The following is a 26,234-nucleotide window of genomic DNA, read 5'->3' on the forward strand; positions in this document are numbered from 1 at the left end:
ATTTACTCCATGGAAATGGTTGACAATTCAAAGGGCATCAAGCCCCTATATAGGATGCTCATGGGAGGAACATCTTTTCTCTAATGGGACATTCGAAATGGGCCCAAGAGTTAGGAAAATGGACAATAACCCATGAATATACTCACTCCTCCAGCCAGCCAGCCATCCAACCACCATTTACTAAGCACCTACCACACATAAAACATTGTCAGTAAGAGACCAGTATTGTTTTTCTAAACATAAACACAGTGAAAACTTTAAAAGTCCTCAAAATTTTCTCCACAGAACAGGCAATTTTGATCAATTACTGATTTTGTTCATTTTTCTGTGTCTTAGAAAAACTGTCCTATTCCTATTTAAGTCTAAATTTTACCAAACTGGCTGAAATTGAAATTTTTCTGCCAAGAATGAAGACCATGCAACAAGCCTACAGTGGTTTCATCAATTTCTCCGATGGACAGATCAAGAATCATTTAAGGCATTAAACCATCCTCTTCCTTGGGCCATCTCAGACCTACTATGGGTCATGTGAATGGCTGGTGGAAACCAAACTGAAAAGCTGTGAAAACATCCTGTAATAATAGGGAAATTAACAAACCCATGCTGTAATGCATATTTGCCCCCATTTCCTCTGCCCCATTATCTTCCTAGGAACCCACATGCATAAATCTTCATGTAAACCATAGTAGACAGTACATGTAAAATGTTAAATATATACATTCCTTCATACCTACACAGATAATGGTATAATGTGATACACTCCTAAGACTCAACTTAAGCTCATGTCCATAAACAGAAAGTTATTATTAATGCATTTAAGGTTCCATTTAAAATTATATTGTGAAGGATAATTTGTCAGGTGAAATGAATATACTGCTATAACTTGATAGGATTTGGAAAAATATTAGACTGAGACCCAGCAGTGAAATGCAAGGTATGTAAAAAAATCACACATAGTTGGAATTATGAAATGTCATGGCTGTAAATGTCTGAGATGATAACACATTTTCCCTACAAGTGTTTTAAAGAGAACAAAAATAGATCCAGAGTGACCAAGCAAATTGCCTCTAGTGGCTCAACCAGTTTCTGTAAACTGGAAATAAACACTCTTATCATCTTACTGATTACCATAAAGATTGTAGTAACCTAAGAAGACGTCAGTCTAAATTTCACAAGAGTCAAAAGATGACTCAGTGATAAGTAGTTCTTCTCTCTTTATAGGCATTAGCCCACCCCGAGTGACAGTGCAGTCATTACAGCGATAACACAAATCAATACCACGTTGCTTCCCCTTATCAGGTCAGCCTAAAGAAACTGAGGAAAAATGCCATCAAGTGTGTACATGTGAACTTAACTTGATGTGTACTCTACTTGGATTATCTGGATGTAAGCCCAACATCTTCCTCTAGATTCTATCATTTCTCTCTTTTCAAAATTTCCTAACTAAAACAGCCTGGGTGTGGTGGCTCATGCCTGTAATCTCAACACTTTGGGACGCCAAGGGGAGTACTGCTTCAGTCCATGAGTTTGAGACCAGCCTGGGCAACATAGTAAGACCCTATCTCTACCAAAAAAAAATTTAATTAGTTGAGCATGGTAGTGCACGCCTGTAGTTGCAGCTACTTGAGAGGCTGAGGTGAGAGGATCACTTGAGCCTGGAAGGTTGAGGCTTCAGTGAGCTCTGATGGTGCCACTGCACTCTAGCCTGGGCAACAAAGCAAGACTGATTCAAACAAACAAACATAGAAAAAATTAAAACACTGGAAAAATATCTAAAACAAAAAGTTCAAAATGTTCTCCATCCACCCAAAGGTAACCACTATCAACGGCTTTTTTGTGTATCCTTCCAGAAAAAAAGTAATACATATACCAACATAGATATATTTTTAAAATATGCCTAAATCACTTTATACTATATATGCTTTTCTGTATCTTCATTTTTTTCTTTTTATAAATATTGGCAGACTTTCCATAACAACACAAAGAGAACTGCCTGGTTCTTCCGAAGTCTGGGTGGTATTCCATTGCATAGACACAACTATAATCTATTTGATTGGGCCCAACGCCAAACATTATTTTCTGAAGGGCAGACAAGCACCCTGGTTTGATTCTGTCTTCACAAAGGCTGCCAGGAGCACAGTTTCATTAGTTTTGATGGTAAGCTGTCATTTCGAGAACAGAAACCCTATTGTTAATGAAAGCCAATTTTGTCTCAACTAACACTATATTTCTGGAGCCTGAATACAGCTAAACAGGTGGCAACATGCAGAAGAGGACATAGAAGCGGGGAGGAGGAAGGAAAAACAAGAAAGAAGAAAGAAGAGGTCACTGGTGAGGGAAAGAAAGAAAAAACAGGCTGGATGAGGTGGTTCATGCCTGTAACCAGCACCTCAGGAGGTTAAGGAGGATGGATCATCTGAGGTCAGGAGTTCAAGACCAGCCTGGCTAACATGGTGAAACCCTGTCTCTACTAAAAATACAAAATACAAAAATAAAAATAAGCTGGGTGTGGTGGCGCACACCTATGATCCCAGCTATTCAAGAGGCTGAGGCAAGAGAATTTCTTGAACCCGGAAGGCAGAGGTTGTGGTGAGCGGAAATGTCACAACTGCGCTCCAGCCTAGGTGGCAGAGCAAGAGTTTGTCTCAAATAAATAAATAAATAAAGGAGTGTTCTATAATGTTCCAGTACCTGGCAGATGCTCATGCAATACCTTTTGAATGACTGAATAAATGAATGAATGAAGAAACAAGAAGAGGCATACTTTTAACACTTAAAGTATTAAAAGTTAATGATATATGGCTCTAATTCTCTGAAAAGTAAACATTCTTTTTGAACTTCACTATCCAACATGGTAGCCACTAGCTACATATGGTTACTGAACATTTGAAATCTGTGTTTTTAAAACACATTCTAAAATTTAAATATGAAAAAAGATGTAAAATAGCTCAATAATTGTTATATTGCTTATATATTGATAAGAAAATATTTTAGATATATTGCATTACATAAACCATATCATTAAAATTAATTTTACTTGTTTCTTTTTACTTTTGTAAAATTACTGCAGCTGCTAAAAAATTTTTAATTTCACATATGGCTTGCATTATACATTTTTTGGATAGGCTGGTTTTGAATGCAGATGCCATTATAGCAGTGACTTTGCCTTTGTCTAACTCTGCACCCAACACGGGCCCTTGAGAATATAGTAGATACCCAATAGATAATCATCAGATGAACGGCTGGCTCTGATATCTACATAAGGCAATAATCAGGGCTTGGACTACGAGATAGGAGGCCCTCACCCTGATACTAGCACTAATGCAAAAGCAGATACGTGACCTTGGGCAAGTCACTGAATCTGCCTGGCCCTTGTTTTTGTCGGCTTTAAAATGGAAATAATATTATCATCCGCCTTAGAGGGAAACTGCACAGGCCAAATAAAATAATGTCTCTAATGAAGTTTTGAAAGGGTAAAACAGGTATCAGGGCCCTCCTGAATTCTACTATTCTCTTCTAGTAATAGTTCCAATAGAAGTGAGATGCAAAAAATACTGAAACAACAGGGTAAGAAACTAACTGATAAAATTCCTGCATCTGATGTTCCCATTCCGGCATATGTCAGAAAATTCAGACAAAGACAGGTGCAAACTTTCAATTCTCACATAAGTGGAAACTTCTGCATTCATGACTCCCTTTACCCTGCAGCTCACCAAACACAGCTGACAAAGGGACTCGCAGATGCTTTTTTGAGGGACCACAAAAATCCAATGTGAACAGGCAAAGGCCATCTCTGGGTGGCTGCTGAAGCAGCCAGAGAGACCAAGTTCACCACCCCACCAGGAGCTCTCGGCTTTGCAAAAAATTGGTAATCCTGGGCGACTCTGAAGACTCGGGAAAATTCCCATGGGCACAAAATCTGTTGTAGGCATTAGTCCTTGTTCACTGTTCCAGGAGCAGCAGGCAGTGACCCACAGTTAGGCGTGTGAACAGCCCCTGATTCTGCAAGGCAGTTGGGGTATCTGGCAGGGGAAATCCCAAGCCACTCTTGGACCGGCTGTAGCTTTTTAGTGACACTGGAAGGATTTCACCATCCCAGCCGGGCATCTTCTTCCCCAAATCAAAAAGATCATTTCAAGAAGGAAGAGAAGAAGAAAGCATCCATCAGCAGGGGATATTTAAGGAGGATCCTAGAGGAGGTGACTGCAGGGTAGCCTAACCCACAGCAGACAAAAGAGCAAACCCAACAGCCCACAGCCACGAGGCAGCAGGACAGCAGCACCAGTCGTCGCTTTCAAGAGATCCAAGCCTAGATGATCCCCCTCAGTCCTTCAAGGCACCCCATAAGCCCCAGAAGTCATCCATCACTTACCATCTGCGAGGCCACCACACTGAACAGAGCACAGCAACTTCCCCTTTGCTCAGAGGGTCTGACACCCTTCTCTTCTCTCAGGGCTGCTGCCTGTGACGCGCCAAGACCAAGCTCTGAGCCCCTGGGACTACTGTATCATATCCTGCCCGTAACAGTCCATAATATCCTGTAACAGTCCACAGGGCCTGAGCTATTGTACCCCAAAAAACAAAGGACAAGACACCAGGCATGGAGCAAAGCTGAAAGCTGGGCTGCACAGCAGAACCAACTTGGAGGCTTTTTGAAATTCATATTCCCAGGACAAATCTCTAGAGATTCTTGCTCAGTAAGTCTGGGGAGGGGCCCAGGTACCCACGTTTTAAACACAGTGCAAGAAAATTGCCAGTGCTCAGCCTGACTTGGGAATTTGTGGCCTGGAGCATTCAGGGAAGCTTCATTTTCTCTGATCCTTTCTTTTCCTTGAGCTTTCTTCATTCTTTGCCTCAGTGTGGAAGAGGAGGGTGGTAAGGGAAGGCTTAGGGGAGAAGCAAGGCCAAGTGTAAAGCTTTCTAGGCCCAAAGGCCCTCCGTTCCAAAGTGAGTTCCAGTGCTTACCCCAGTCATTTAACCTCTCTGAACCTTAGTTTTCTCATCTGTAAAATGGTGCTGAAACCATCTGTGCACTTGGGGTTATGGGAGGAATAAATACACATAAAACACCTGATACATTACATACGGTAACTGTCCTAAAAAGCATTCATCTTCTTATGAACTCTTTCCCTGAGGGGAGGAAGGTACAAGTTCTCCATATGACTATCTTTGCAAGAGAAACTGCAAATGTAAAAAATAGACTGAACCAAGTATAAAAGGAAGAAAATAAAATAAACAGCAATAAGGAAGGCAATAGATTCAGCTTGCATGGGGAGGGTGGGAGATGCTGAGAGCAGGCTTGCAACCCTCTCTGGGGGCTCTATAGTGGTGTGATCCAAAGGAAATTCACAGAGATTCACAAAGACTTATGCATGAAGTTGTGTGAAGATTTATTGCAATATGATTTATAAAAAGGGAAAATTAGAACTTACAGGGGTTTTTCTTCTTCTTTAACATGATGATGAACATAAATTATTTCAGAAAAAAGTTTCTTTATAAAATTAGGAAAAGTTACACAATGGAATATTTTTCAGCTATAAGAAAGAAGAAAATCTTGCCATTTGTGACAATGTGGATGAACCTGGAGGACATTATGTGAAGTGAAATAACCTAGACATAGGAAGGCAAATAAAGTATGATTTCACTTATATGTGGAATCAAAAAAAGGTCGAACTCATAGAAGCAGAGAATACGGTGGTGTTTACCAGGCATGGGGATAAAGAGGGGGACTTGGGGAGATGCTGGTCAAAGAGTTGAACTTTCAATTTTAAGATGAATAAACTCTGGGAATCTAATGTACAGCATGGTGATTATAGTTAATAATACCATATTTTTTACTTGAAGTGTGCTAAGACTAGACTTTAAGTGTTCTACACACACACACACACACACACAATGGTAACTATGTGTAGTGATGGATGTGTTAATTAATTGGATAGTGGTAATCATTTCACAAAGTATATGTATAAAAAAAACATCACTTTATACACCTTGAACATATATAATTTTTTGAATATATACAATTTTTATTTGTCAATTATACCTCAATAAAACTAGAAAACATTAATTAGTTAATTTAGGAAAACATTTTGGAATCATTTGATTAACTGAAAGCATTTTTAAACATTCCTTTATTTTTCTTTATTTTCTTTTTTTGAGACAGGATCTCATTCTGTCCCCTAGGCTGGAGTGCAGTGGTACAATCACAGCTCACTGAAGCCTCAACCACCCAGACTCAAGCAGTCCTCCCACCTCAGCCTCTCCAATAGCTGGGATCACAGGCATATGCCACCATGTCCAGCTTATTTTTATATTTTTTGTGGAGATGGGGTTTCCACCATGTTGCCCAGGCTGGCCTTGAAATCCTGACCTCAGGCAATCTGCTTGCCTCAGTCTCCCAAAGTGTTGGAATTACAGATGTGAACCACTGCATCCAGCCCCTATTTTTTCCTTTCAAACTATAGTTTAATATTCAGATTAGAAAATTAATATCAACAAAGGAAGGCCAGATGTAGACATAGGAACATATCTCTCTAAATTTTTCCCATGGAAATCAAAGGCAAAATATATACTTGTGGGTACCATGAGAGCTTCTGAAACACAATGGGAATGGAGAGGGAGGGATGAGGCAAAGAGAAAATAATGCATATAAAGAAGCAGACAAGATCTCCACTATAACACTATTAATAAATAATATGGGGAGAATTCGGTTTAATGCTTCCCTCCAGCCTCAACACACACACACACACACACACACACACACACACACACACACGAACTTTTGCAATAAAACTCAATACCACCCACAGAGTCCTTTCCCACACAGTCTAACAGGATCTATTTTTATATTCCAGTGAGATTTGAAGCAAAGAATAGAGCCCCAGTAAAAAGAGGAAATAATTTCTGTGCTGTATCTGGGATTTTCTCACTTCCTTATTTTAAAATAATCTTCCAACAAGTCCAAAAAATTCAAAACAACAGTCCAGTCTTCTATGCACAGTATACATCCCTGTGGATGTTTTGGAACTAAACTGAATGAGTCAAAAAGGTTCTGGATAATTTGCCATCTTCTTAGAAAACTTATAATGATATATTACAGCACTGGAGGCTCGAAGAGCCTTCCAAATCATCTGGTCCAACCCCATCATTTTACAGATGAAGAACTTGGGAAATAAACTGGCTGATCCAACACACTGAAGACTCTAATTAAAACATCTGCTTAATTTTAAGGTGGCTGACAAATTTGGAGAGTGGGGTGGGAAATAAAAAATCCAAAACATATTTTAGTAGTAATTTTGAGCAAGGGGCCTATTAAATGAGCAAAGAGTAAAGACTGTGATCTCAGTAGCACCCCATCCCAACATCTGGAAACCTGAGAGATTGCAAACTGCCAGTGTGAACGCATTGAATCGATGAGTAGGGGCAAAGGAAGAAAACGCAGGAGCTCTACCCTGAAGTCTGATGGCCTAAGCACCAATCACTGGCCTAATTTTATGCCTAATTGATGGGTGTCCAGGAGCTTCCCTGATGTGATGGTGCCTCCATTTCTGGAAAAGTGGAGATTTGAGAAAATACTTCCCATGGGAGAGGTACATGACCATTGACCTGACAAAGGAAAGGTGGCTTATACCTCTTGTTGGTACTCAGCGGTCCCTGGACCAGCAGCATCAGCATCACCTGTGAGCTTGTTAGAAATGCAAAATCTGGCTGGGTGCAGTAGCTCATGCCTGTAATCCCAACACTTTGTGAGGCCAAGGCGGGCAGATAACTTGAGGTCAGGAGTTCAAGACCAGCCTGGCCAACATGGTGAAACCCTGTCCCCACTAAAAATACAAAAATCAGCTGGACATGGTGGTGCATGCCTGTAACCCCATCCCCTTGGGAGGCTGAGGTAGGAGAATCACTTGAACCTGGGGAGGCAGAGATGGCAGTGAGCCAAGATTATACCACTGCACTCCAGCCTGGTGACAGAGTGAGACTCTATCTAAAAATAAAAATAAAAATAAAAAAGAAATGCAGAACCTTGGCCCCAAACAAGGAGTCAGTATATGCGTATTTACAAGATCCCCAGGTCCTTCTGTGCACATTAAAATTTGAGAAGCATTGTTTAGCTAGCATGAGGCAGCAAAAGAAAGTATAATTGACTACCTGTGATCTAAGTTTCAGGAATACAATAACCTCCTCTTCTCTATTACCCGCTCCACTCTCTTTGATCTTTAAGCCTTATTTTAAACTTCAAATGTTCTAAAATTTAGCCTAAATTTTAAATGGGCTTAGTGAGTATCTCATTAAATCGTTCGTTTTTTCAAAAGGTATCTCAAAGTTAAGAAAAATATACATATAGATATTCTGGGACTTTTACCATTTTAAAGGGTTACATAAATTATAAATGGAGGTATTTTTCCTGCTATTTACTGCTGGGGTCTGAGTAGGAGCATGACCAGTATTTCTTCAGTTGAGAGTCAAAAACCTCAAGTGTACCAGGTGAAGGAGGAAAATGAATTCAGAAGAGAAATGTGTTTCTGGTGAAAAGGGAAATTTCTCGTAAAGGAATGTTATCAAAAGGCTGTAAAGGTCACATGGCCCAACCCTGGTGCCAAAGCTAAATCCCTTTATGGGACACCTGCAGTACCTACTGTCCCACTCCTAGACATGTGGTGCTTACCACCTTCAAAGGCAACCCATTCCACCACAACATAGCTCTAATAATTAGAGAGCTTTTCCTAAAATTTGTCTTCCTATAGATTTTAATAGCCCTATAATCAATAACTCCACAATTATTTTCTCTTCTATTAATTCCTCCCCATTATCATTTTCTATTGCACTTCTCTTTTTTTTTTTTGAGACAGGATGTCACTCTGTTGTTGCCCAGGCTAGCGTACAGCGGCTCAATCACAGCTCACTGCAGCCTCAACTTCTCAGGCTTAGGTGATCCTCCCACCCCAGCCTCCCAAGTAGCTAGGACTACAGGTGCATGCCACCATGCCCAGCTAATTTTTGTATTTTTTGTAGAGATGGGGTTTTGCCATGTTGTTCAGGCTGGTCTCAAACTTCTAAGCTCAAAAAAAAATCCTCCTGCTCCAGCCTCCCAAAGTGCTGGGATTATAGACATGAGCCTCTACACCCAGCCAATTTCTTATTGGGATTTTTTTTCTTCAAACACAGAAAGTTAGAGAAACAAGTTTCATGTATTTATTTCTCATGGGACTGGGCAGCTGGTGGCAGTAACGTGTATGAAAATATTAACTTTTGCTTTTATTTTCAGGTACCTTACAAAAACCTCACGTATGTAAGAGGAGCATTTTTAAAAGACGGGTTATCACAAGTTATAGGGAATGTACCTAAGGACATAATTACACCAGAAGTGTAGTTTAAGGAGAGTACTGTCTTTAAATACTGTTCTAGCCCTAAGCTTCCTGGGAGTCAAAACAGGTATGAAATGGGGCAAGAAGGTCATAGGTAAAAAATGTTTAAGATTTTCTGGCCTAGGTGAATCACAGATGTTTAGCCTTGGGAAGTGTCTTAGGTCAAGTCTAAATCTGCCACTTACAGAAAAGGAAACCGGAAATCAGAGGTAAAATGACTTACTCAGTATTAGACATCTGGTTAGCAGCAGAGCTGGGTAATGCAGTGACCCTAACCCTGGTCAATGCTCTTTTTCTATTCTGTCAGACTCTGAGTACCAGGTTTGTTAAGAAAGCTTATCCAGTAAAAAAAAAACAATCAGGAATATAGCATCACAGTCAAGGCCCACCAAGGGCCATGGCTATGGAATACCCAAAAAGCAAACCCAACCCATCCTAGCACAGACAGACAACATGAATCCCCAAATTCACAAGCCTAATACCAGATAAAAAAGTTATACTGGGGCTATAAGCCTTCCTTCCTCCTCTTCTCTTTTCTATAATTCCCTTTGCCCCTATATCCATTGATTCTGAACTGCAAAGATATCCCATTAAGCAGCTTATTTTAATCTCCTATTAAAATAATCTCTTTCTGATGAGAAGTTCCTGCTCTCAGAACAGTAACACCCCGTGAAATAGTTCATTCTTTCCAAGATACCTGAAGCTGAAGGCTCATAGCATACTGAACTAGAGTCTTTGGTAAAAAGTGAAATATTAGAAGAGATCAATTTATCCAGGCATTGAATCATGGGATAGATCCAAACAATATTAAAAGAATCCTTTCTACTCTCCATTTTAAAAAATGACACGACCATAGTATTTTAAAGAACAATCTGTTAGAGCATACGGTGTGAGATGCCCAGTCAACAGCAACACATCCATGGAGCTGCCTATGATTGCTTGGTGGGTTCCAGGAGCCGGCCTGTGAGATCCTACTGGACTGTTGCAGTGACATAAACTCATCCACAGAAACAACCAGCTGTGTCTCAGTTTTTTGTAAGTTTGGGCAGATCACAATTCCTTCAAAATAATGAACGGCAATCATGCAAAAATGAATTATATGCTTTTTCTATCATTGTCTTTCTAAAGTCACGATAAGCAAACTCTAGAAAAATTATTAAACCAGGTCCCAGGCATTTCGGGTGAGACGTTTTACATTCACACCAGTGATTTATGTTACGAAATAAGGAAGGATCTTACTTTGTTAAGAGACATGGTCATATTTATTGGTTTAGAGTAGCCGATTCCTGGGATAAAAGCACCTAGGAAGCACCTTTTTAAGGTCACCGAAAATAAGTAAATTCTTGATTTAGTTTGTCAGATGGCATAGGGGTGGGTGAGACAAATTAATGCCAAGCCACACAAGGGATAACTGAGGCACAGTTAAATCAGGGCCATAGTTTTCCAGGCTTCTTTGCTGGCATCAGGTATATAAGATCTCATGTGGCAAGAGAATAGACTATAAATGCATAGCCCACAGTGAGGCAAACATGGAAAACAAAAAGAGGCTGGGTGTGGTGGCTCACACCTATAATCCCAGCACTTTGGGAGGCCAAGATGGGTGGCTCACGTGAGGTCAGGAGTTCAAGACCAGCCTGATGAACATGGTACAATCCTGTTACTACTAACCATAGAAAAATTATCTGGGCATGGTGGCAGACACCTGTATTCCCAGCTACTCAGAGGGCTGAGGTGGGAGAATCACTTGAACCCGGTAGGCAGAGGCTGCAGTGAGCCGACATCATGCCACTGCACTCCAGGCTGGGCGTCAGAGCGAGACTCCATCTCAAAAAAAAAAAATGCAAAAAAGAAAACAAAAAGAGGAAGAAAAGCTATGACATGTGTTCATCCCAGAGCACGTCTTCCGTTACTGTTACTCTCATGTGTGTCACACTTCCTGGGGCCACTGAAGTCTCTAACCCTGGCTGAGAAGATCGGAATTTTCCTACTCTAAAAGGAGAAACAGGGCAAAATATAGCATAGAAGCTAAGCTGGTGGGAAATCGAGAAGAGAACTATCTCTATAAACATGTTATCAAAAAAAATAAAAAAGGAAGCCTTGGCCAGGCACAGTAGCTCATGCCTGTAGGCCCAGCACTTTGGGATGCCAAGGCAGGTGGATGATTTGAAGTCAGGAGTTCAAGACCAGCCTGACCAACATGATAAAACCCTGTCCCTACTGCTCATACAAAAAAAAAAAAAAAGCCAGGCATGGTGGAATACACCTGTAATCCTAGCTACTTGGGAGGCTGAAACAGGAGAATCATTTGAACCTGGGAGGCAGAGGTTGCATGCAGTGAGCTGAGATCACACCATTGCACTCCTCACAGTAACAGCAAACTAAGTCTCTACCTCCCACCCCCACTACCTTTTTAGGCTGAAACTCTGTCCTGAGTCTTCTGAGGCATAGAACATTCTAGAAAGAAGGCTTTTGCCCTAGTACAGAAGACAAGGGACAGTGTCCTCTTCCTCTCCTGATGGTCCAGGAGACTTGTCCTGTCCCTATCCCACCTCAGGAATAGGCTGCTCGAAACCCATAAATATGACCAGGTCTCTTAACATACTGAGATCCCTGCTCATTTGGAATACCAACTTACACCTAGGGCCAACTTACACCTGGATTAGTAACTTTTCTAGGGCTTACTTATATCTCTACTGTAGAAGAAATCCTTACCTTCAGAAATGGCTTTTCTCACAGCTGCCACATAGGTCTCCGGCTCATCGTCGCAGGTGAGCTCCTGCCAGTGGGCCCAATCTGGGAAGAAATCTAGGAACTCCTCGCTGTCCCGCACGCCGCAGAGCAGCCTGACCACGCGGTGTGGAGGATGGAAGGCTCTTTGCAGCAGGGGCAGCAAGGCGGGCTGGTGGAAGTGCTGCACCAGCTCCGCGGACAGTAGCACCACGACACAGCGGGTGCTGAGGAAAAGGCTTAGGTCCTCTGCTGAGAAGGATGCCTCGGGGCCCAGCCTGTGAGTCAGTATCTTCTGGCTGCGGACCTGCCGACTGGACAGGAACAGAGTCTGCAGGTACTGGCACCATTCCTTGGCATCCGGGCTGTAGGCGATGAGGATGTCACATCTTCTGGGCACCCCTGGGCAAGAATGAGGCACAGAAGCATGTTAGCACATCTGCCCTTCTAGGTGGCTCCCCACAGCCTGCAAGGTTAGACCATCCAGACGTGGGGTCTGGCACCCACAATCTTTCACGATTTGCCTCCAGCACACTAGTACACCTCACTCACTAATTTCCTTCCCAATTTACAGTCTGTGTCCAATCATACCAGACTCCTTGTCTTTGTCCAAACATACCATGCTGTTTTATGTATTATTCCTTTATTTAGAGACAGAGTCTTGCTCTGTCACCCAGGCTGGAGCGTAGTGGTGCAATCTCGGCTCACTACAACCTCCGCCTCCTGGATTCAGGTGATTCTCCTGCCTCAGCCTCCTGAGTAGCTGGGTTTACAGGCACACACCACCATGCCAGGCTAATTTTTGTATTTTTAGTAGATATGGGGTTTTACCATGTTGGCCAGGCTAGTCTTGAACTCCTCACGTGAGTTCATGTGATCCACCCGCCTCTGCCTCCCAAAGTGCTGGGATTACAGGCGTGACCCACCAGGTGTGGCCCATGGTGTTTTAGATCCATGCATGAGCTTTTGCTTCTGCCTGGCATGCCCTTTCCCCCCACACCTGATGCAGTATGAGATAATAACAATAGCAATAATAATAATAATAATAATAATAGCAAAACCAAGTGCTTATAGAGGTTACTGTGTTCCAGGCACTCTTCTAAGCACATGGTCCCCTAAACGCATTATATCTTCACAGCAACTTTAGAAGGTAGGTACTATTATTAGCTCATTTAAAAAAAATGAGAAACCTGAGGTGTGGCAGGTTAAGTAACTTGCCCAAGATTCACAGTGGCCGAGTAAGGATTTGAGTTAAATTAGATATTTCATATAAACTGCTAAGCATAGTGCTTGTGGTGTAGAAAACCCTCAGTAATTGGTAGCTGGTGTCATTAACCTCACATTGATATAAATAATGTATAATACTAAAGTACACGGTAGTTGTGGTTGAATTAATGCAGTGACCTCCACAGTACAATTTGCAAGGCATCTCTCTCCACACCTGCCATATAACACAGGCTTTCTTCTTCCTCTAACAAAGCACAAATGCCAAAGAGAGAGTCAAAAAGGGCTTGCATGGATCACTTGGCCCAAACTCCTCATTTATAGATGAAAGAAACACTTCATCTCGGAACGTTCAGGGACTTGTGCAACTTCACACTCTAGATTATTGGCAGAGCCAGGACTGATACTCAGGTTGTCCCCTGGTTCCTAGTCCAATCCCTTCACAACTCGCCTCCCATCAGGAACTATGTCAAGAATCTTACAAGTAATAAGCCATAGCTTCCAATTACCAAAGTTCAAAGCAGCTTGCCTCTTCATGTAACTGTTACCACTGTTTGGGGTCACTATCTCTCCATGAATTCAACAAACTGTTCTGTGAGTGATTTGGAAGAGGTGAGTATAAAGTGTCCCTGTAGCATACGACACAACTGGGAACTCAGAGAAAGAAGCAGGTCACATTTTATGAAGGTTGGGAACTATCTAAGTTGTAGAATAAAACAATTAAACATGAGGCCTGGGCCGCATTTCACTGATGGTTCCGTTGAAAAGGACAGAGGCAGGACTTAGGCAAGACCTTGAGGCTCTGAAAAGATCAAGGGATGAGTCCTGTTCCTGCCCACATCCGATCCATCACTGTATTCAAACCAAAAACCAACATGCACAGTGCAAACCCAACACAATTCTGATTTCCCCCAGGATGACATTGCCAAATGTTTAAAAGTAGCAATTAAGATGAATATTTGCAGTTTCATTCTTTTTTGAGCCCCGCTGGTTTTCTGGAGCCCTCATCCAGTGCTAATATAAAACCCAGCAGGCTTCTCAGCAGGAGCAAGTAGGTCAGCCTGGGAGTATTTTTGAAGGGAAAGTGTACAAATCTTTTAAAAAGTCAATCTTAGACAAACAGTATGGAACTGGAGAAAAACAGTCAGCAATTCTGACAATGCCCTGGACATTTGTGGTTCTAAAGAGAACACAATTCTGATCACGGTCTGTTCCCTCAATTGTGAATATAACCATCCTTTTCATGAATGCCTACCCCAATTCCAAAGCTTAAGCAAATTAATGATAAAAATTTAATGTACCAGTGCTACAGCCTTCCAATAAAAAAATAAATAAATACATAAAAATATTTGCTGCTTGCATCTTTTTTCCCTGTGTAGAATATTTCTTTATACCTCAATGGAAAAATAATTTCAAGACTATAGAAGGCATAACATTGGCAAAGCTACATAACTACACAGCTGACACTGAGAAGCAGATTAAAGTATCAGAATGTATTTACCTTCTTTCCATCCTTCCTTCCTATGCAGCTGGTTTAAGAGGCAAAGGTTCTCCTAAGTGTGAAGTGTTCTTGCAGATGTGTGTGCCTGCCCATGAGCCATCAGTAAGAGAGGTGAAAGACTTTACATTTCATTGTAATATCAAGGATGTAATGTTAGCGCTGGTGTACAAGGAGCCTGGAGCATTTTGTAAAAATGCAAAAGTGAAAAAGGGTAGCCACCACCTTCCTCCACATACATAGGAGGATCATGTCAACAATTTGTGCAAGAGGCAGAAGGAGAATAAAATCTCAGAAAGGGATGGCTGTGGTCCCATATAATAGTGATGAAGAAACCATAAGTAATGTTTTCAATAGGGCTAGCAGGTGATGGCAGAAAAGTGAAGAAGAAGAAGGAAGAAGAAGAAAATTTCCTGGAGCATAAGAAGTACCCTTAAGAAGGCAGCTTGGGGCCAGGCACAACGGCTCATGTCTGTAATCCAATGACTTCGGGAGGCCAAGGAAGGAGGATTTCTTGAGCTCAGGAGTCTGAGACCAGCCTGGGCAACATGGTGAAACCGCGTCTCTATAAAAATGCAAAAATTAGCCAGGCATGGTGGTGTGCTCCTATAGTCCCAGCTACTTGGGAGACTGAGGTAGGAGGATTGCTTGAGCCCAAGAGGCAGCTTGGGTTTTGGGGCACTGATTGGCTTAGGAGAAAAGCAGCAACTTTACACTGTTTGAAAGAACACATGGCCATGAGTGACTACTCCAATTTTATGAAGAGAATTTAGTGACTCAGTAAGCGAACATTTTTTAAATGACAAACTCTAGGGCCACAGAGGGAATGGATACTCAGTTCCCCCTGGATCCTGTCTCACCAGTTAACAGCAGATCCTGCTCCTCGGTTAACAGTACATTATACTTTCTGTTCATTAAAGCCTTCAAGTCATCAAGGAAAGTTTAAATTATAATTCAGCTGTTTCCTGAGCACTGACCATGTGTCAGTCACTCTGCTAAGCATCTCATGTACCTTCTCTCATTTAATCCTCAGAACAATTCACAAAGCATATCAAATAGACCCATTTTAGAGACACAGACATTAAAATTTGAAGATTTGCTGCTGCTGCTGCTGCTGCTGCTGCTGCTGCTGCTGTCTGAGCACACAGTGTTAGTGCCAGAGCTGGAATCTGACTCCAAAGTTCATGCTCTTAATCTCTAAGTTGCACCCAATTTAAAAACTCAAGGAAATACAGAATATAGTTTAGAAAATACAGTTAATAAGACACATCTAGTGCCATGGGTTTCTCATACCATTCACCAGTAAAAGGATCCAGGGTTCCTTAGGAATGAGTCTAGGATTATGTATTTCCTGGGGCAGAAAATATTCAATATAAGCCTGGAGCATCTTGTAGTGCCAGAAAGTAAATGCTCAAACAAAAATTCAATGACAGGCATATGTCAAAGGAACATAAGAGTCAATTCAAAGCACCTAATGGCCAAAGCTGGAACCATGTGAGCAACAAAATAAATAAAATAATATTGAATTATAACCCAAAGCATAAAAGAAATATACAAGAGTCCATACTGGTATGGAATAAATAATTGAACAAAGACATTGGGGGAAAAAGACAAATCTCCCATGCATAACAACTCAAATAATTTATGTAGATAGCTCCACCCTCAAGGAGGTAGAGTGTAACTCCTTATACAGAGAACTTCAGTGGGGGCTGTGTGGAGTGAGCTGTTTCCAGAGAGCACAGTGTGGAAAGGGAGGGAAAAAGAGGAAATTTACAATAGAGAAACCCAGTGATCAAGGTCAGCATCAACAGTCACAAATCATGTTGAAGGTGTGTGCCCTGAATACCACGTGCTGAGAATGGCACTTTACCTCTGTGTTCCTCCTCCCTGAAACCCAGCACTGCAGTCTAACTTTGGGAAAAAATGTCAGACAAATCCCAACTGAGCAACTGAGGGCCATGCTACAAAATAACTGACCAGTACTCCTTAAAACTGTCAAAGTCATCAAAAACAAGGAAAATCAGAGAAAAACTGCAGCCTTGAGAAGCCTAAGGAGACACACCTACTAAATATAACATAGCACCTGGGATGGGTGCCTGGAACAGAAGAACATTACATACAAACTAAGGAGAGCCTCGATTTTCCGATTTTCAGTTAACAATAATGTATCAATATCGGTTCATTAATGTCACAAATACCACACTAATGTAAGATGTCAGTAATAGTTGAAACTGGATGTGGTCTGTACTATCTTCGTAGTTTTTCTGGAAAACTAAAACTGTTCTAAAATAAAAGTTTATTTAAAAGTACAACTGAAATAAAAAGCATTTAAAAGTTAGGCTCTTCTATATTTAAAAAACAAACAAAAGCAGCTATCCAAAATGTCTCATTCCTGGCCAGCCATGGTGGCTCATGTCTGTAATACCAGCACTTTGGAAGGCCAATGCAGGTGGATCACTTGAGGCCAGGAGTTCGAGACCAGCCTGGCCAACATGGTGAAACCCCTTCTCTACAAAAAAAGACAAAAATTAGCTGGGTATGGTGGTGCATACCTGTAATCCCAGCTCCTCAGGAGGCTGAGACATGAGAATTGTTTGAACCCGGGAAGTGGAGGTTGCAGTGAGCCCAGATCATACTACTGCACTGCAGCCTGGAAGACAGAGTGAGACCCTGTGTCATTAAATAAATAAATAAACAGTGTCTCATTCTGGGGTTCTAGTGTTAAATCCAATTCCCTTTGAGCAAAAAATTTGAGGAGAAATTAGTTACTGCCTGAGACTAGTTAACCTTACAACCTATTTGGTCACTAACTTGTGGTATGACTTAGGCCAATTACTAAGTCTAGGCAAATTTGTCTTGATGTAAATGAGGACAGTGAAATCTATCACCTTCCTGAATGTTGCTGTGATGGGAAACTGAAAGATGGGGAAGTTTTTAAAAAGTCCAGATTGAAAGTTCCAGTCCCTTTCTGATGTGCTGGCTAATAACACAGGACTAAACGCTTTGTCAGCAACTCTGCCTCATACAGGGGAAATCCCTTTCTTCAGCAATAATCCTTTTCCTTTGACCATAAGCTGTTTTCCACTTGTCCCCAATCACTTCTCTCTTTTTTTGCTTGTTCATTTATTAAGAGTAATGAAACACGTGAACCAACAAGGAGTCCAAAAGCCCTAGACAGGAATGAGGAAGGGTCTTTGTCCTTGTAAAACGTTAAGAACAGGTTTGGCTATAAAAGGAGAAAGAAATGGATCACAGCAGAGGAAGGGGAGGCTGTGGCAGCAGGGAGTTCACAGGGTAAGAAGCCGAGGCTGAAAGAGAGGTGGCTTTGCAGGATTCAGAACCCAATGGAGGGTCGGGTGCGGTGGCTCACACTTGTAACCCCAGCACTTTGGAAGGCCAAGGTGGGCAGATAGCTTGAGGTCAGGAGTTCAAGACCAGCCTGGCCAACAAGGTGAAACCCCATCTCTACTAAAAATACAAGAATTAGCCGGGCATGCTTGTGGGCGCCTGTAATCCCAGCTACTCGGGGGCTGAGGCATAAGAATCACTTGAATCCAGGAGGCAAAGGTAGCAGTGAGCTGAGATCATGCCACTGCACTCCAGTCTGGGTGACAGAGTGAGACTCCATCTCAAAAATAAAAAAAGAGAACTCACTGGAGAGAAGTACATACAGGAAGTGCCAGGGAGCTTCTCAAACCATTCAGCCCAGACCATTTCTTCAGCCTGTAGGTGACTCTGGCACCCCATTAATCCATCCTGGAGCCCCGTGTTTGAATCTGACCACCATAGTTGAAGAGGGATGAGATAGGGAGGGTGACCAGGATAAGGAAAGATGTGGTCAATCATATCAGGAGCTTCCCATCCCAGAAGGTGTTCACATTTAGGGACTGGCAAGAGTATGAAGAGTCCTCAAGGACCACATGGAAGTTAAAATCACAAAAAGGTTGAAAGTCCCTTCAAGCTCTATGGTCCTGTAAGTCCAGGAATAGTAGAAGGATCTAGAGAGAAGAGGTGCCTTGGAGAGAAGGGGCAAGAAAAGTTCTGACAGCTGACACACAGAAAAGAGTGTTCTAGTCTCTCTTCACCCAGCCACAGACTAGGCCACTTGGGAAGGTCACCCATGGATTTCCTTCCTCTCTCTCATGTGCAAATACACAAGATGCCATCAGAGGCCTAGAGAATCTTGTGGAATAGGCCAAGTCCATTTCATTTTATCTTCCTACTCAAGGTCTTTTCAAAGACAGGGATCCCAGATCCTCCTGGATTTCAACAAGCAAACACATCTTTCAGAAAATAATATAGACTAATGCTTCCCTTTCAGTGGAAGGGAATTTAAGAAAACCAGAGGATTAGGCCATAAAAAGAAAGTACTGATATAAGCTACAGTGGGATGAACTTTGAAAATCTTATGCTGTGCAAAGGAAGCCAGTCCCCAAAGACCATATACTATGTGATTCCATTCATATTAAGGCCCAGAGTCAGGAAATCTATACATCTTAGGTTTGCGAGAGGAGAGGAGATAAAATCGTAATAGCTAAAGCACACAAGGTTTCTTTTTGAGGTGATGAAAAAGTTCTAAAATTGACTGTGGTAATGGCTACACATACCTGTGAAGATACTAAAAACCACTGAATTGTACATTTAAATGGATGAATTATGTGGCATATGAATTATGTCACAGTAAAGCTGCTTTTTAAAAAAGAAGAACCTACAGAAGGGTGGCTGGATGACTCCAAAGCCCACAGCATCTTGGTGAGAGGCACTGCCCTCACCACTGTGACCTGCCCCGCAGGTCGTGGTCCTTCCAGACCTCAGGAAACCCAAGGGACTCTGGAGGCTCAATTCTCAGCTACAGCACCTGGGGTGGTGTCTTGCCACAGAAGTTGCAGACGGCGACAGTTTGACAGCTCTAACCATGAGAGACACCTGCAGAAGCTGCTGCAGAGCCCAGAAATAGCCCAGGTTTGCCCACTGGACTAGGGTCCCCTCTGAACTGGAGCCTCTTCAGCTGTGCCCACTAGAGAGATATACACAGGACGCTGGACAAGAGGAAAAGAGAGGCCATTTTCTCAGCCTCTTCCGCCCAAAGGCCCTCCCAGTTTGTGGTTTCCTGGACTCAGCAGCCCAGGGCCTATACCCTGATCATGGAGGGAAGGAGGCAGCTTCACTGGTTTATTCGCTGACCTTATCTCCCTCTCCCCGACAGCCCACCCTGCTTGCTCTCTTTCCTTTAACACGTCACATACACTCATCGCTTCGAGCACTCTTTCCCAAAGAGCCCCCTCCCTCTCCTCCTTCAAATCTTGGTTCAAATGTCCCTTTCTCTGCCCAGGCCACCTCATTTACAACTCTACCCCCAATCTTCCTTACCCTTCTTTGTTGTTTTTCCACAACACATGTCATACCATGGATTCTCCTTACTAAGCGTATATTACCTGCTATTACCAGGCCTCCTTGTTCACAATACGGCTTCTTTTAGCCTCAGAGCCCAGTTGGAGAGCCAGGAGGCTGTGATTAACTACCTTCCCATCCCCTTTAGATAATGAGCCTCTAGCACCAAATCTAATAGAACCATCAACCCTAGGCTTTTCTACCTTTGCTTCCAAAGCAGCATCACCAGGGTACACCTCAGAGGATCTGGGGAGAGCTGGCTCCTCCTTCCTGTTTTGCTCACCTCCTCTAAGAACAGTGCCTTCTCCTGGCCACCTAGATTTTCTTTTTTAAGGGACACCTGCAACCTGTTTTCACATATTATCCCTACTAAAACATCATAAAGTGGGCTGGGAAAATACAAGTAACCCCATTTGCCAACATGGTACTGTACCTCCTCTCATCTAGTGATTCCTTATTTACTTACTGCTTTCCTTTACAGGACCATAAACTCCTGGAGAGCAGAGGAGGTGTGTCCTGCTCACCATGGAGAACACATTAGGTGCACAATATCCATTGGAGTGCAGTAGTAAGGACTCATCAACTGTGTCTATTATCATCATTATGTGGTTTGTCCTGGATGTCCGTGAGTGAGCCACGTGCCAAGTGTGTACACCCATAAACCAGAAGGAAACCCAAGGGCAGCCAAAAAAGACACCTGGCACCTTTGCTGGGTACATTTACCCAGTGATCACCAACTCTCCCCATTCCCCCAAAGTTCTGCAATGGACGCAGGAAAAGTAAAATTCAAGGAATAGTGTTCCTAGATCCGTAGCAAAGTTCTAGACCCAAAACACAAAGCCTGGGACGGGTGGAGGAACGGGGCTTGGGAAGCTGTCCCAGGGGCCCCGGCTGATCTCTCCGCACCACCTAGGACGTCCTGAGCGCCCTCTGTGGGTCCACGGAGCCCAGGAGATGCGTCTGGCCGCGTAGACCGTCCACACCACTCGCCCTCTGCTTCTCTCAACTCCCTCTCGCTACAGAGTCGGAGGGCCAGGGGAAGACGCTCAGACACTCCGAGGGCCAGAGGTGAAGGGAGCGAAGGAGACTCAGAAGAAGGGGGAGCCCCAGGCAGGGGCTGAAGAGAATCGCGCAACAGGCTGAGACGGAAAACGTGGGAAAGTTGGGGTGGGAACTTTGCGACGCGAAACAGAGAAAAGAGCGGAAAGGACGCAAGATCCTCGCACTGCAGACGCAAACGCGAGCCCGGGAGCGCACCCCGAAGGGTGCTGGGGGCGAGAGAGGGGCCGGGGGCCCGGGCGAGGCTCGCGGCGCCTGCATACCCACCTGAGGCTGCCATGCCGCCGGGCGCCGTTCACATCCCCGGCTCGCTGCGTGGCCCGGGCCTGGGCCGGGGCCGGCGGCGTCCTGGCGTGGGCAGGAGGGGAACCCGGCTCAGCGCAGGACCGGCCGCCGCTCTGGCGCTTCCTCCCGCTTGGCTGCCCGGCCTCGCCGCGAGGGCGTGTCCACAGGGTCCGCCCCGCCTGCTGGGCTAGGCCCGCGGCACCTGCACCCATGGCCGTTGGGGAGGGGAAGTGAGAAGCCCAGGCCGGCCGCCGGCCAGCACCCCCCTGCTCAGGGGCAGAGACGAGGCGGGGGCTTCGCGCCACGTGCGCCCCACTCCTCGGGAAACCAGCCCTGATCTGCCACCAAAGGGCAGCCAGGGGTGGAGGGGGAGTGAAGAGGGGCCAGAGGGGTAGTATCGGGGTGCCAGACCTCTGGGCGCCGGGGCGGGGCGGGGGGGCGTGAGCACCAGCTGTCCAAGCCACCTCCTCATCCCCTGGGGCTCTGTCCCTAAGCCCCTGCTGCCCCAGCAGGAAAGGGGAGGGGACAGGAAGGGGAAGAGGAGGGCTGGGCACCTGGCCCCGGGTGCTCCGGGTTGCCCTTGCGTGCCCTCCTGTGACCTTTCTGCAATTCCTTGGATCTGGTCTCCTGATGGCACATGAACATTGATTGTAATCTCACATGATAAATGTAAGATAATAGAGTTTCTCTGCCATTCATTTCCTGTGTTGCTCTCTGCTGGGCGCGGCGTTTAGCACCTTACACACGTTTTGCATTGTATCCTCACAGAAACCCTCTGAGGTAGCACCTATCACTATCTGTACATTAGAACCGAAGAAACAAGCCAAATACCTTGCTCAGGCTTCCACAGCGAATAAAAGCTCCTGGAGGTTCAATACCAAGCCAGTCTGCTTCAGAGCTAGCGCTCTTGCTTAACCTTTGTCTTCACCTGTCCTCTTCTTGGACTCCTCCCTTTGCCTGCTACTGAAATTCACCTAAATAGCATATGCCCTTGGAGTTCTCAATAATACAGGGGCTAGAGGATGGACCCAGAGAGTAGAGATGAGGGAAGGTTAGGGCTCAAGTCTAGGTGGAAATAAATGAAATGGATCTAAGGATGGGAATATCAGGACGAGGCCATGCATTCATTTTCTACCGTTGCCATAATAAATTAATACACATTTAGTGGCTTAAAACAACGCCAACTTATTATTTTCAGTTCTGTAGCTTGGAAGTGTGACATGAGTCTCCATGGGCTAAAATCAAGGTGGAGGCTGGGTTGGGTTTCTTTCTGCCAAATAGAAGGGAATCCATTTCCTTGGCTTTTTCAGCTTCTAGAAGCCATCCACATACCTTGGCTCATGGCCCCCTTGTTCCATCTTTAAAGCCAAATGGCCCTGCTTCTGTCATGACATCTCTTTCTCTGACTCTCTTCTGTCTCCCTCTTCCAGTTTTAAGGGCCCTAGTCATTACATTGGGCCCTCCTGGATAGGCCAGGAAAATCTCCCTATCTGGACAACCTTGCCTGAACACTGGTCTTCCTGACTACCCCCTTCTTTCTCTCCCCAAAGCTTCTCTGCCTCTTTACAAGTCCCTGGGCCTGGCTAGTTTGTGTTCTTTGTCAGAGACATTTCTGCTGAGGGTGCATCTGTCCATTCAAGGTCAACTCCCTTGGCATTGCCACTGTTCGAATGCATGTTCCTCCCTTCCAGCTCTGGATGTTAGGGAGAAAGGGCCCTTTCTTTCCTCCTAAGCAAGTTCATCTGGACAACTTTTAACCTAAAGGATATTTTAATTTATTAAACCATTAGAAGCCCCCTCCAGGTGCAGGTAAGGTTTTGGGTGCCAGGTCAGCTATCCAAACTCTGCTCCCATTCCTGCATAGCACTGACCTCTGGAATTGGGGGGAGAAAAGGACTCAGAGGCCAACAGTCCCTTGGTGAGAGGACATGACTAGTCCCTGACTCTGGCAATTTCACTCCGTTTCTTTGTAGAGCCAGGTTGGGGGAAGTAGTGTCTGTTTGGTTTTGTACCTGCATTTGGCGGGTTTTGCAGAATGGGAGTGGTGGGGATAGGCAGGCAAGCAGCTGCCCCTCTAGAGGGCCCGGCTCCACCCCCATGCACTGGCTCTCCTGAGCCGGCTCTGCAGTCAGTCCCTGCAGCACTGGGTGGTCAGTGAATGGGCTTGAGGAAGAATGGAGAACCCGACCTTGACTGCTGCCCTACAGTTCTGTTTGGCCTGGCAAAAGGGAGAGGTTTAAGAGGTAAACATGTGTCATCTAAGGAACGGGGGCCTGAGGGCAGGGTGGCAGAAATCCCTGCTTTTTCCATCTTCAGGAAGTTATTTCATAGTCTCTCAGACTTGGGGATCAGAGCCTTTTCCCTGGTTAGCAAAACCTCGATTGCTAGGACAAAATGTGAAGGTGGAAGAGTGTGTCACCGTGGATACTCATGATCCATCTTAATTCTCTTAGCTATCCTATGAAGAAGGTACTAAGAGTACACACATTTTACATGTAAGAAGTTAAGCAACTTTTGCCCAAGGGCACACAGCTAGTAATTGCAGCGCTGAGTTTTGAACCCAGACAGTCTGGCTTCAGAGCCCATGCTTCTGCCACTAGATTAGGTGGTAAATGCTTGAATCAGCCCTGCTATGACATAAGGGCCCCACAAGTCACCACCGGCTTTTGTTGGCATCATCTCACATTGTGGATAGCTCTCTGTCACCTGTGAGCTCTCCTGCTCTGCCAGAATTGCCTTACTCTCACAAAGGACAAACATCCATAAAAGTCCCCACCTTGGAGCACCCCTGGCATCCCCCACCTCCCTGCCCACCTCCCTGTCAGTGTCCTATGAGACTATCAGTGTCTTGATGGCAGGGCTGTGTGTCTTTCACAGCTGCATCTCCGATGCCCAGCACCAGGCCCAGCACACAGTGAATGTTTAACTGCTTTGTTTGTTTTTAAATTATCAAGGCCAACCTGCTCATTTTACAGATGAAGATACTGATATACAAGCTGAATGACCTGCCCAAGCTCCCACAGCTTTCATTCAAAGGATTTGTTCTTTGTTTTGTTCAGCAGAACAAGAGGACTCAGGCGTGTTCATATGGGTACGATAGAGTGTGTGAAGACTGGACTCTGTAGGACTGGCAGGTGGCAGGTAGGACATCACAGGTGGGGACAGGAAAAAGGAGTTTGAGGGCACCAGTGCCTGTTTTTGCCTTATGAACTCCCTGGCTTTATAAAGACTCCTGCCCTTCCTGTCTGCCTGATGAGACAGTTTCAGCCCAGTAGGGCATCATATCAAAACTCGATGCAGGTGATTTAGGAACATTTGTAGCTTTTAGGAACTGTATTCTTGCAGATGAAACCTAGAAGCCTAGCCCTCCTTCTCTGCTCACCAAAACAGCCACTCTCTATGAAGGCCCTCCCATAGCCTATGGGTCACTCCTTGGGCCATTTTGAGTGATGGCAGTGCCCATTTCCAGGCCCTGGACCTCAAGTTCAGAGAAATAAAATGTTGGGTATCCACTATGTGGCTCTGATAAGGTAATTCACCTGACTCATGGCCACTGGGCTACTAAGTATCAAAGCTAGATTTTGAATTCGAATCCATTTATTATGCCAGAATTGCCTCCCTTGTCATGTGTTGTGATTTAGAAGCCATGACATCGGTCTCACGTCCATTATTCTCATAGCAGCTCAGGACAACATCCTAGAGCAGTTGTGCCACCTTGCTGATTCATATTGAGCATGTAGTCAGCTCAGAACGCCAGTTCTTTTTCATGTAACTTGTAGAAGCCATGCCTTTCCCTCGGCCACACTGCAGTTGTACAGTTGTGTTTGCTTTGTTGGTGGGGGTGCTTGGAACCCAACTGCAATAATTTAATGCTTAATTAAACATACAGACCAGGAGCAGTGGCTCATTCCTGTAATCCCAGCACTTTGGGGGGCTGAGGTGGGTGGATGACCTGACGTCAGGAGTTCAAGACCAGCCTGGCTAACATGGTGAAACCCCGTCTCTACTAAAAATACAAATATTAGCCAGGCGTGGTGGCAGACTCCTGTAATCTCAGCTACTTGGGAGTCTGAGGCACAAGAATCACCTGAACCCGGGAGGCGGACGTTACAGTGACCAGAAATCACGCCATTGCACTCCAGCCTGGGTAACAGAGTGAGACTCCGTCTCAAAAAAGAAAAACAACAGCAACAGCAACAAACATTATATGTTAGATTGGGGCCGGTGTTCCAGCCTGTCAGGATTGTTCCCACTCAGGATTCCATCACTAATGGCAGAATTTAACAACTCGTCTACCAAAAATAACTCTAGCAACAAGAAAAAGAAGTGTCACAGAGATTGCTCATTGCCCACCTATTATTTATTCTCCCCTAATTTCTTAAGAACAGAATTCCAATTTTATTTGGGAACCACAATGTGCTCCACTAAAAGACCATTCCTCAGCCTCTCTTATAAGAGGAGGCTGATAAGGTGTAAATGGAAGTCATTGGCTGGGGTGTCCCAGAAAATTCTTTATAGGAGACTTAACTCTGCTGACAGACACACTTCTGCTTGTCTCCCTTTCTTTTACTTCCTGCCTGTAATGTGAATGTGATGGCTGGAGCTCCAACAGCCCTCTTAGATCATGTGGTGACTATATGGATGGACCCCATACACTAAAGATGGTAGAGCAGAAAGCTGGGCCG

General features: G+C 44.2%; 1 protein-coding gene across 2 annotated transcripts in view; it reads right to left on the reverse strand.

Moving 5' to 3' along the window:
* PIK3AP1 (phosphoinositide-3-kinase adaptor protein 1) overlaps positions 1-21,664 on the reverse strand; it is a 129,652-nt gene extending 107,988 nt beyond the window's left edge. For both annotated transcript variants that reach the window (XM_009010083.5, XM_002756485.6), the window contains exons 1-2: positions 21,532-21,664; positions 12,078-12,494 (exon numbers count right to left, since the gene is read on the reverse strand). In XM_009010083.5, the coding sequence (XP_009008331.1) occupies positions 12,078-12,494; positions 21,532-21,544 (430 nt within the window). In that variant the 5' untranslated portion in view covers positions 21,545-21,664. The remainder of the gene's footprint in view (positions 1-12,077; positions 12,495-21,531) is intronic.
* Between the last annotated feature and the right edge of the window lie 4,570 nt (positions 21,665-26,234).

This window comes from Callithrix jacchus, chromosome 12 (genome assembly GCF_049354715.1).
Source record: "Callithrix jacchus isolate 240 chromosome 12, calJac240_pri, whole genome shotgun sequence".
Classification (NCBI taxonomy): domain Eukaryota; kingdom Metazoa; phylum Chordata; class Mammalia; order Primates; family Cebidae; genus Callithrix; species Callithrix jacchus.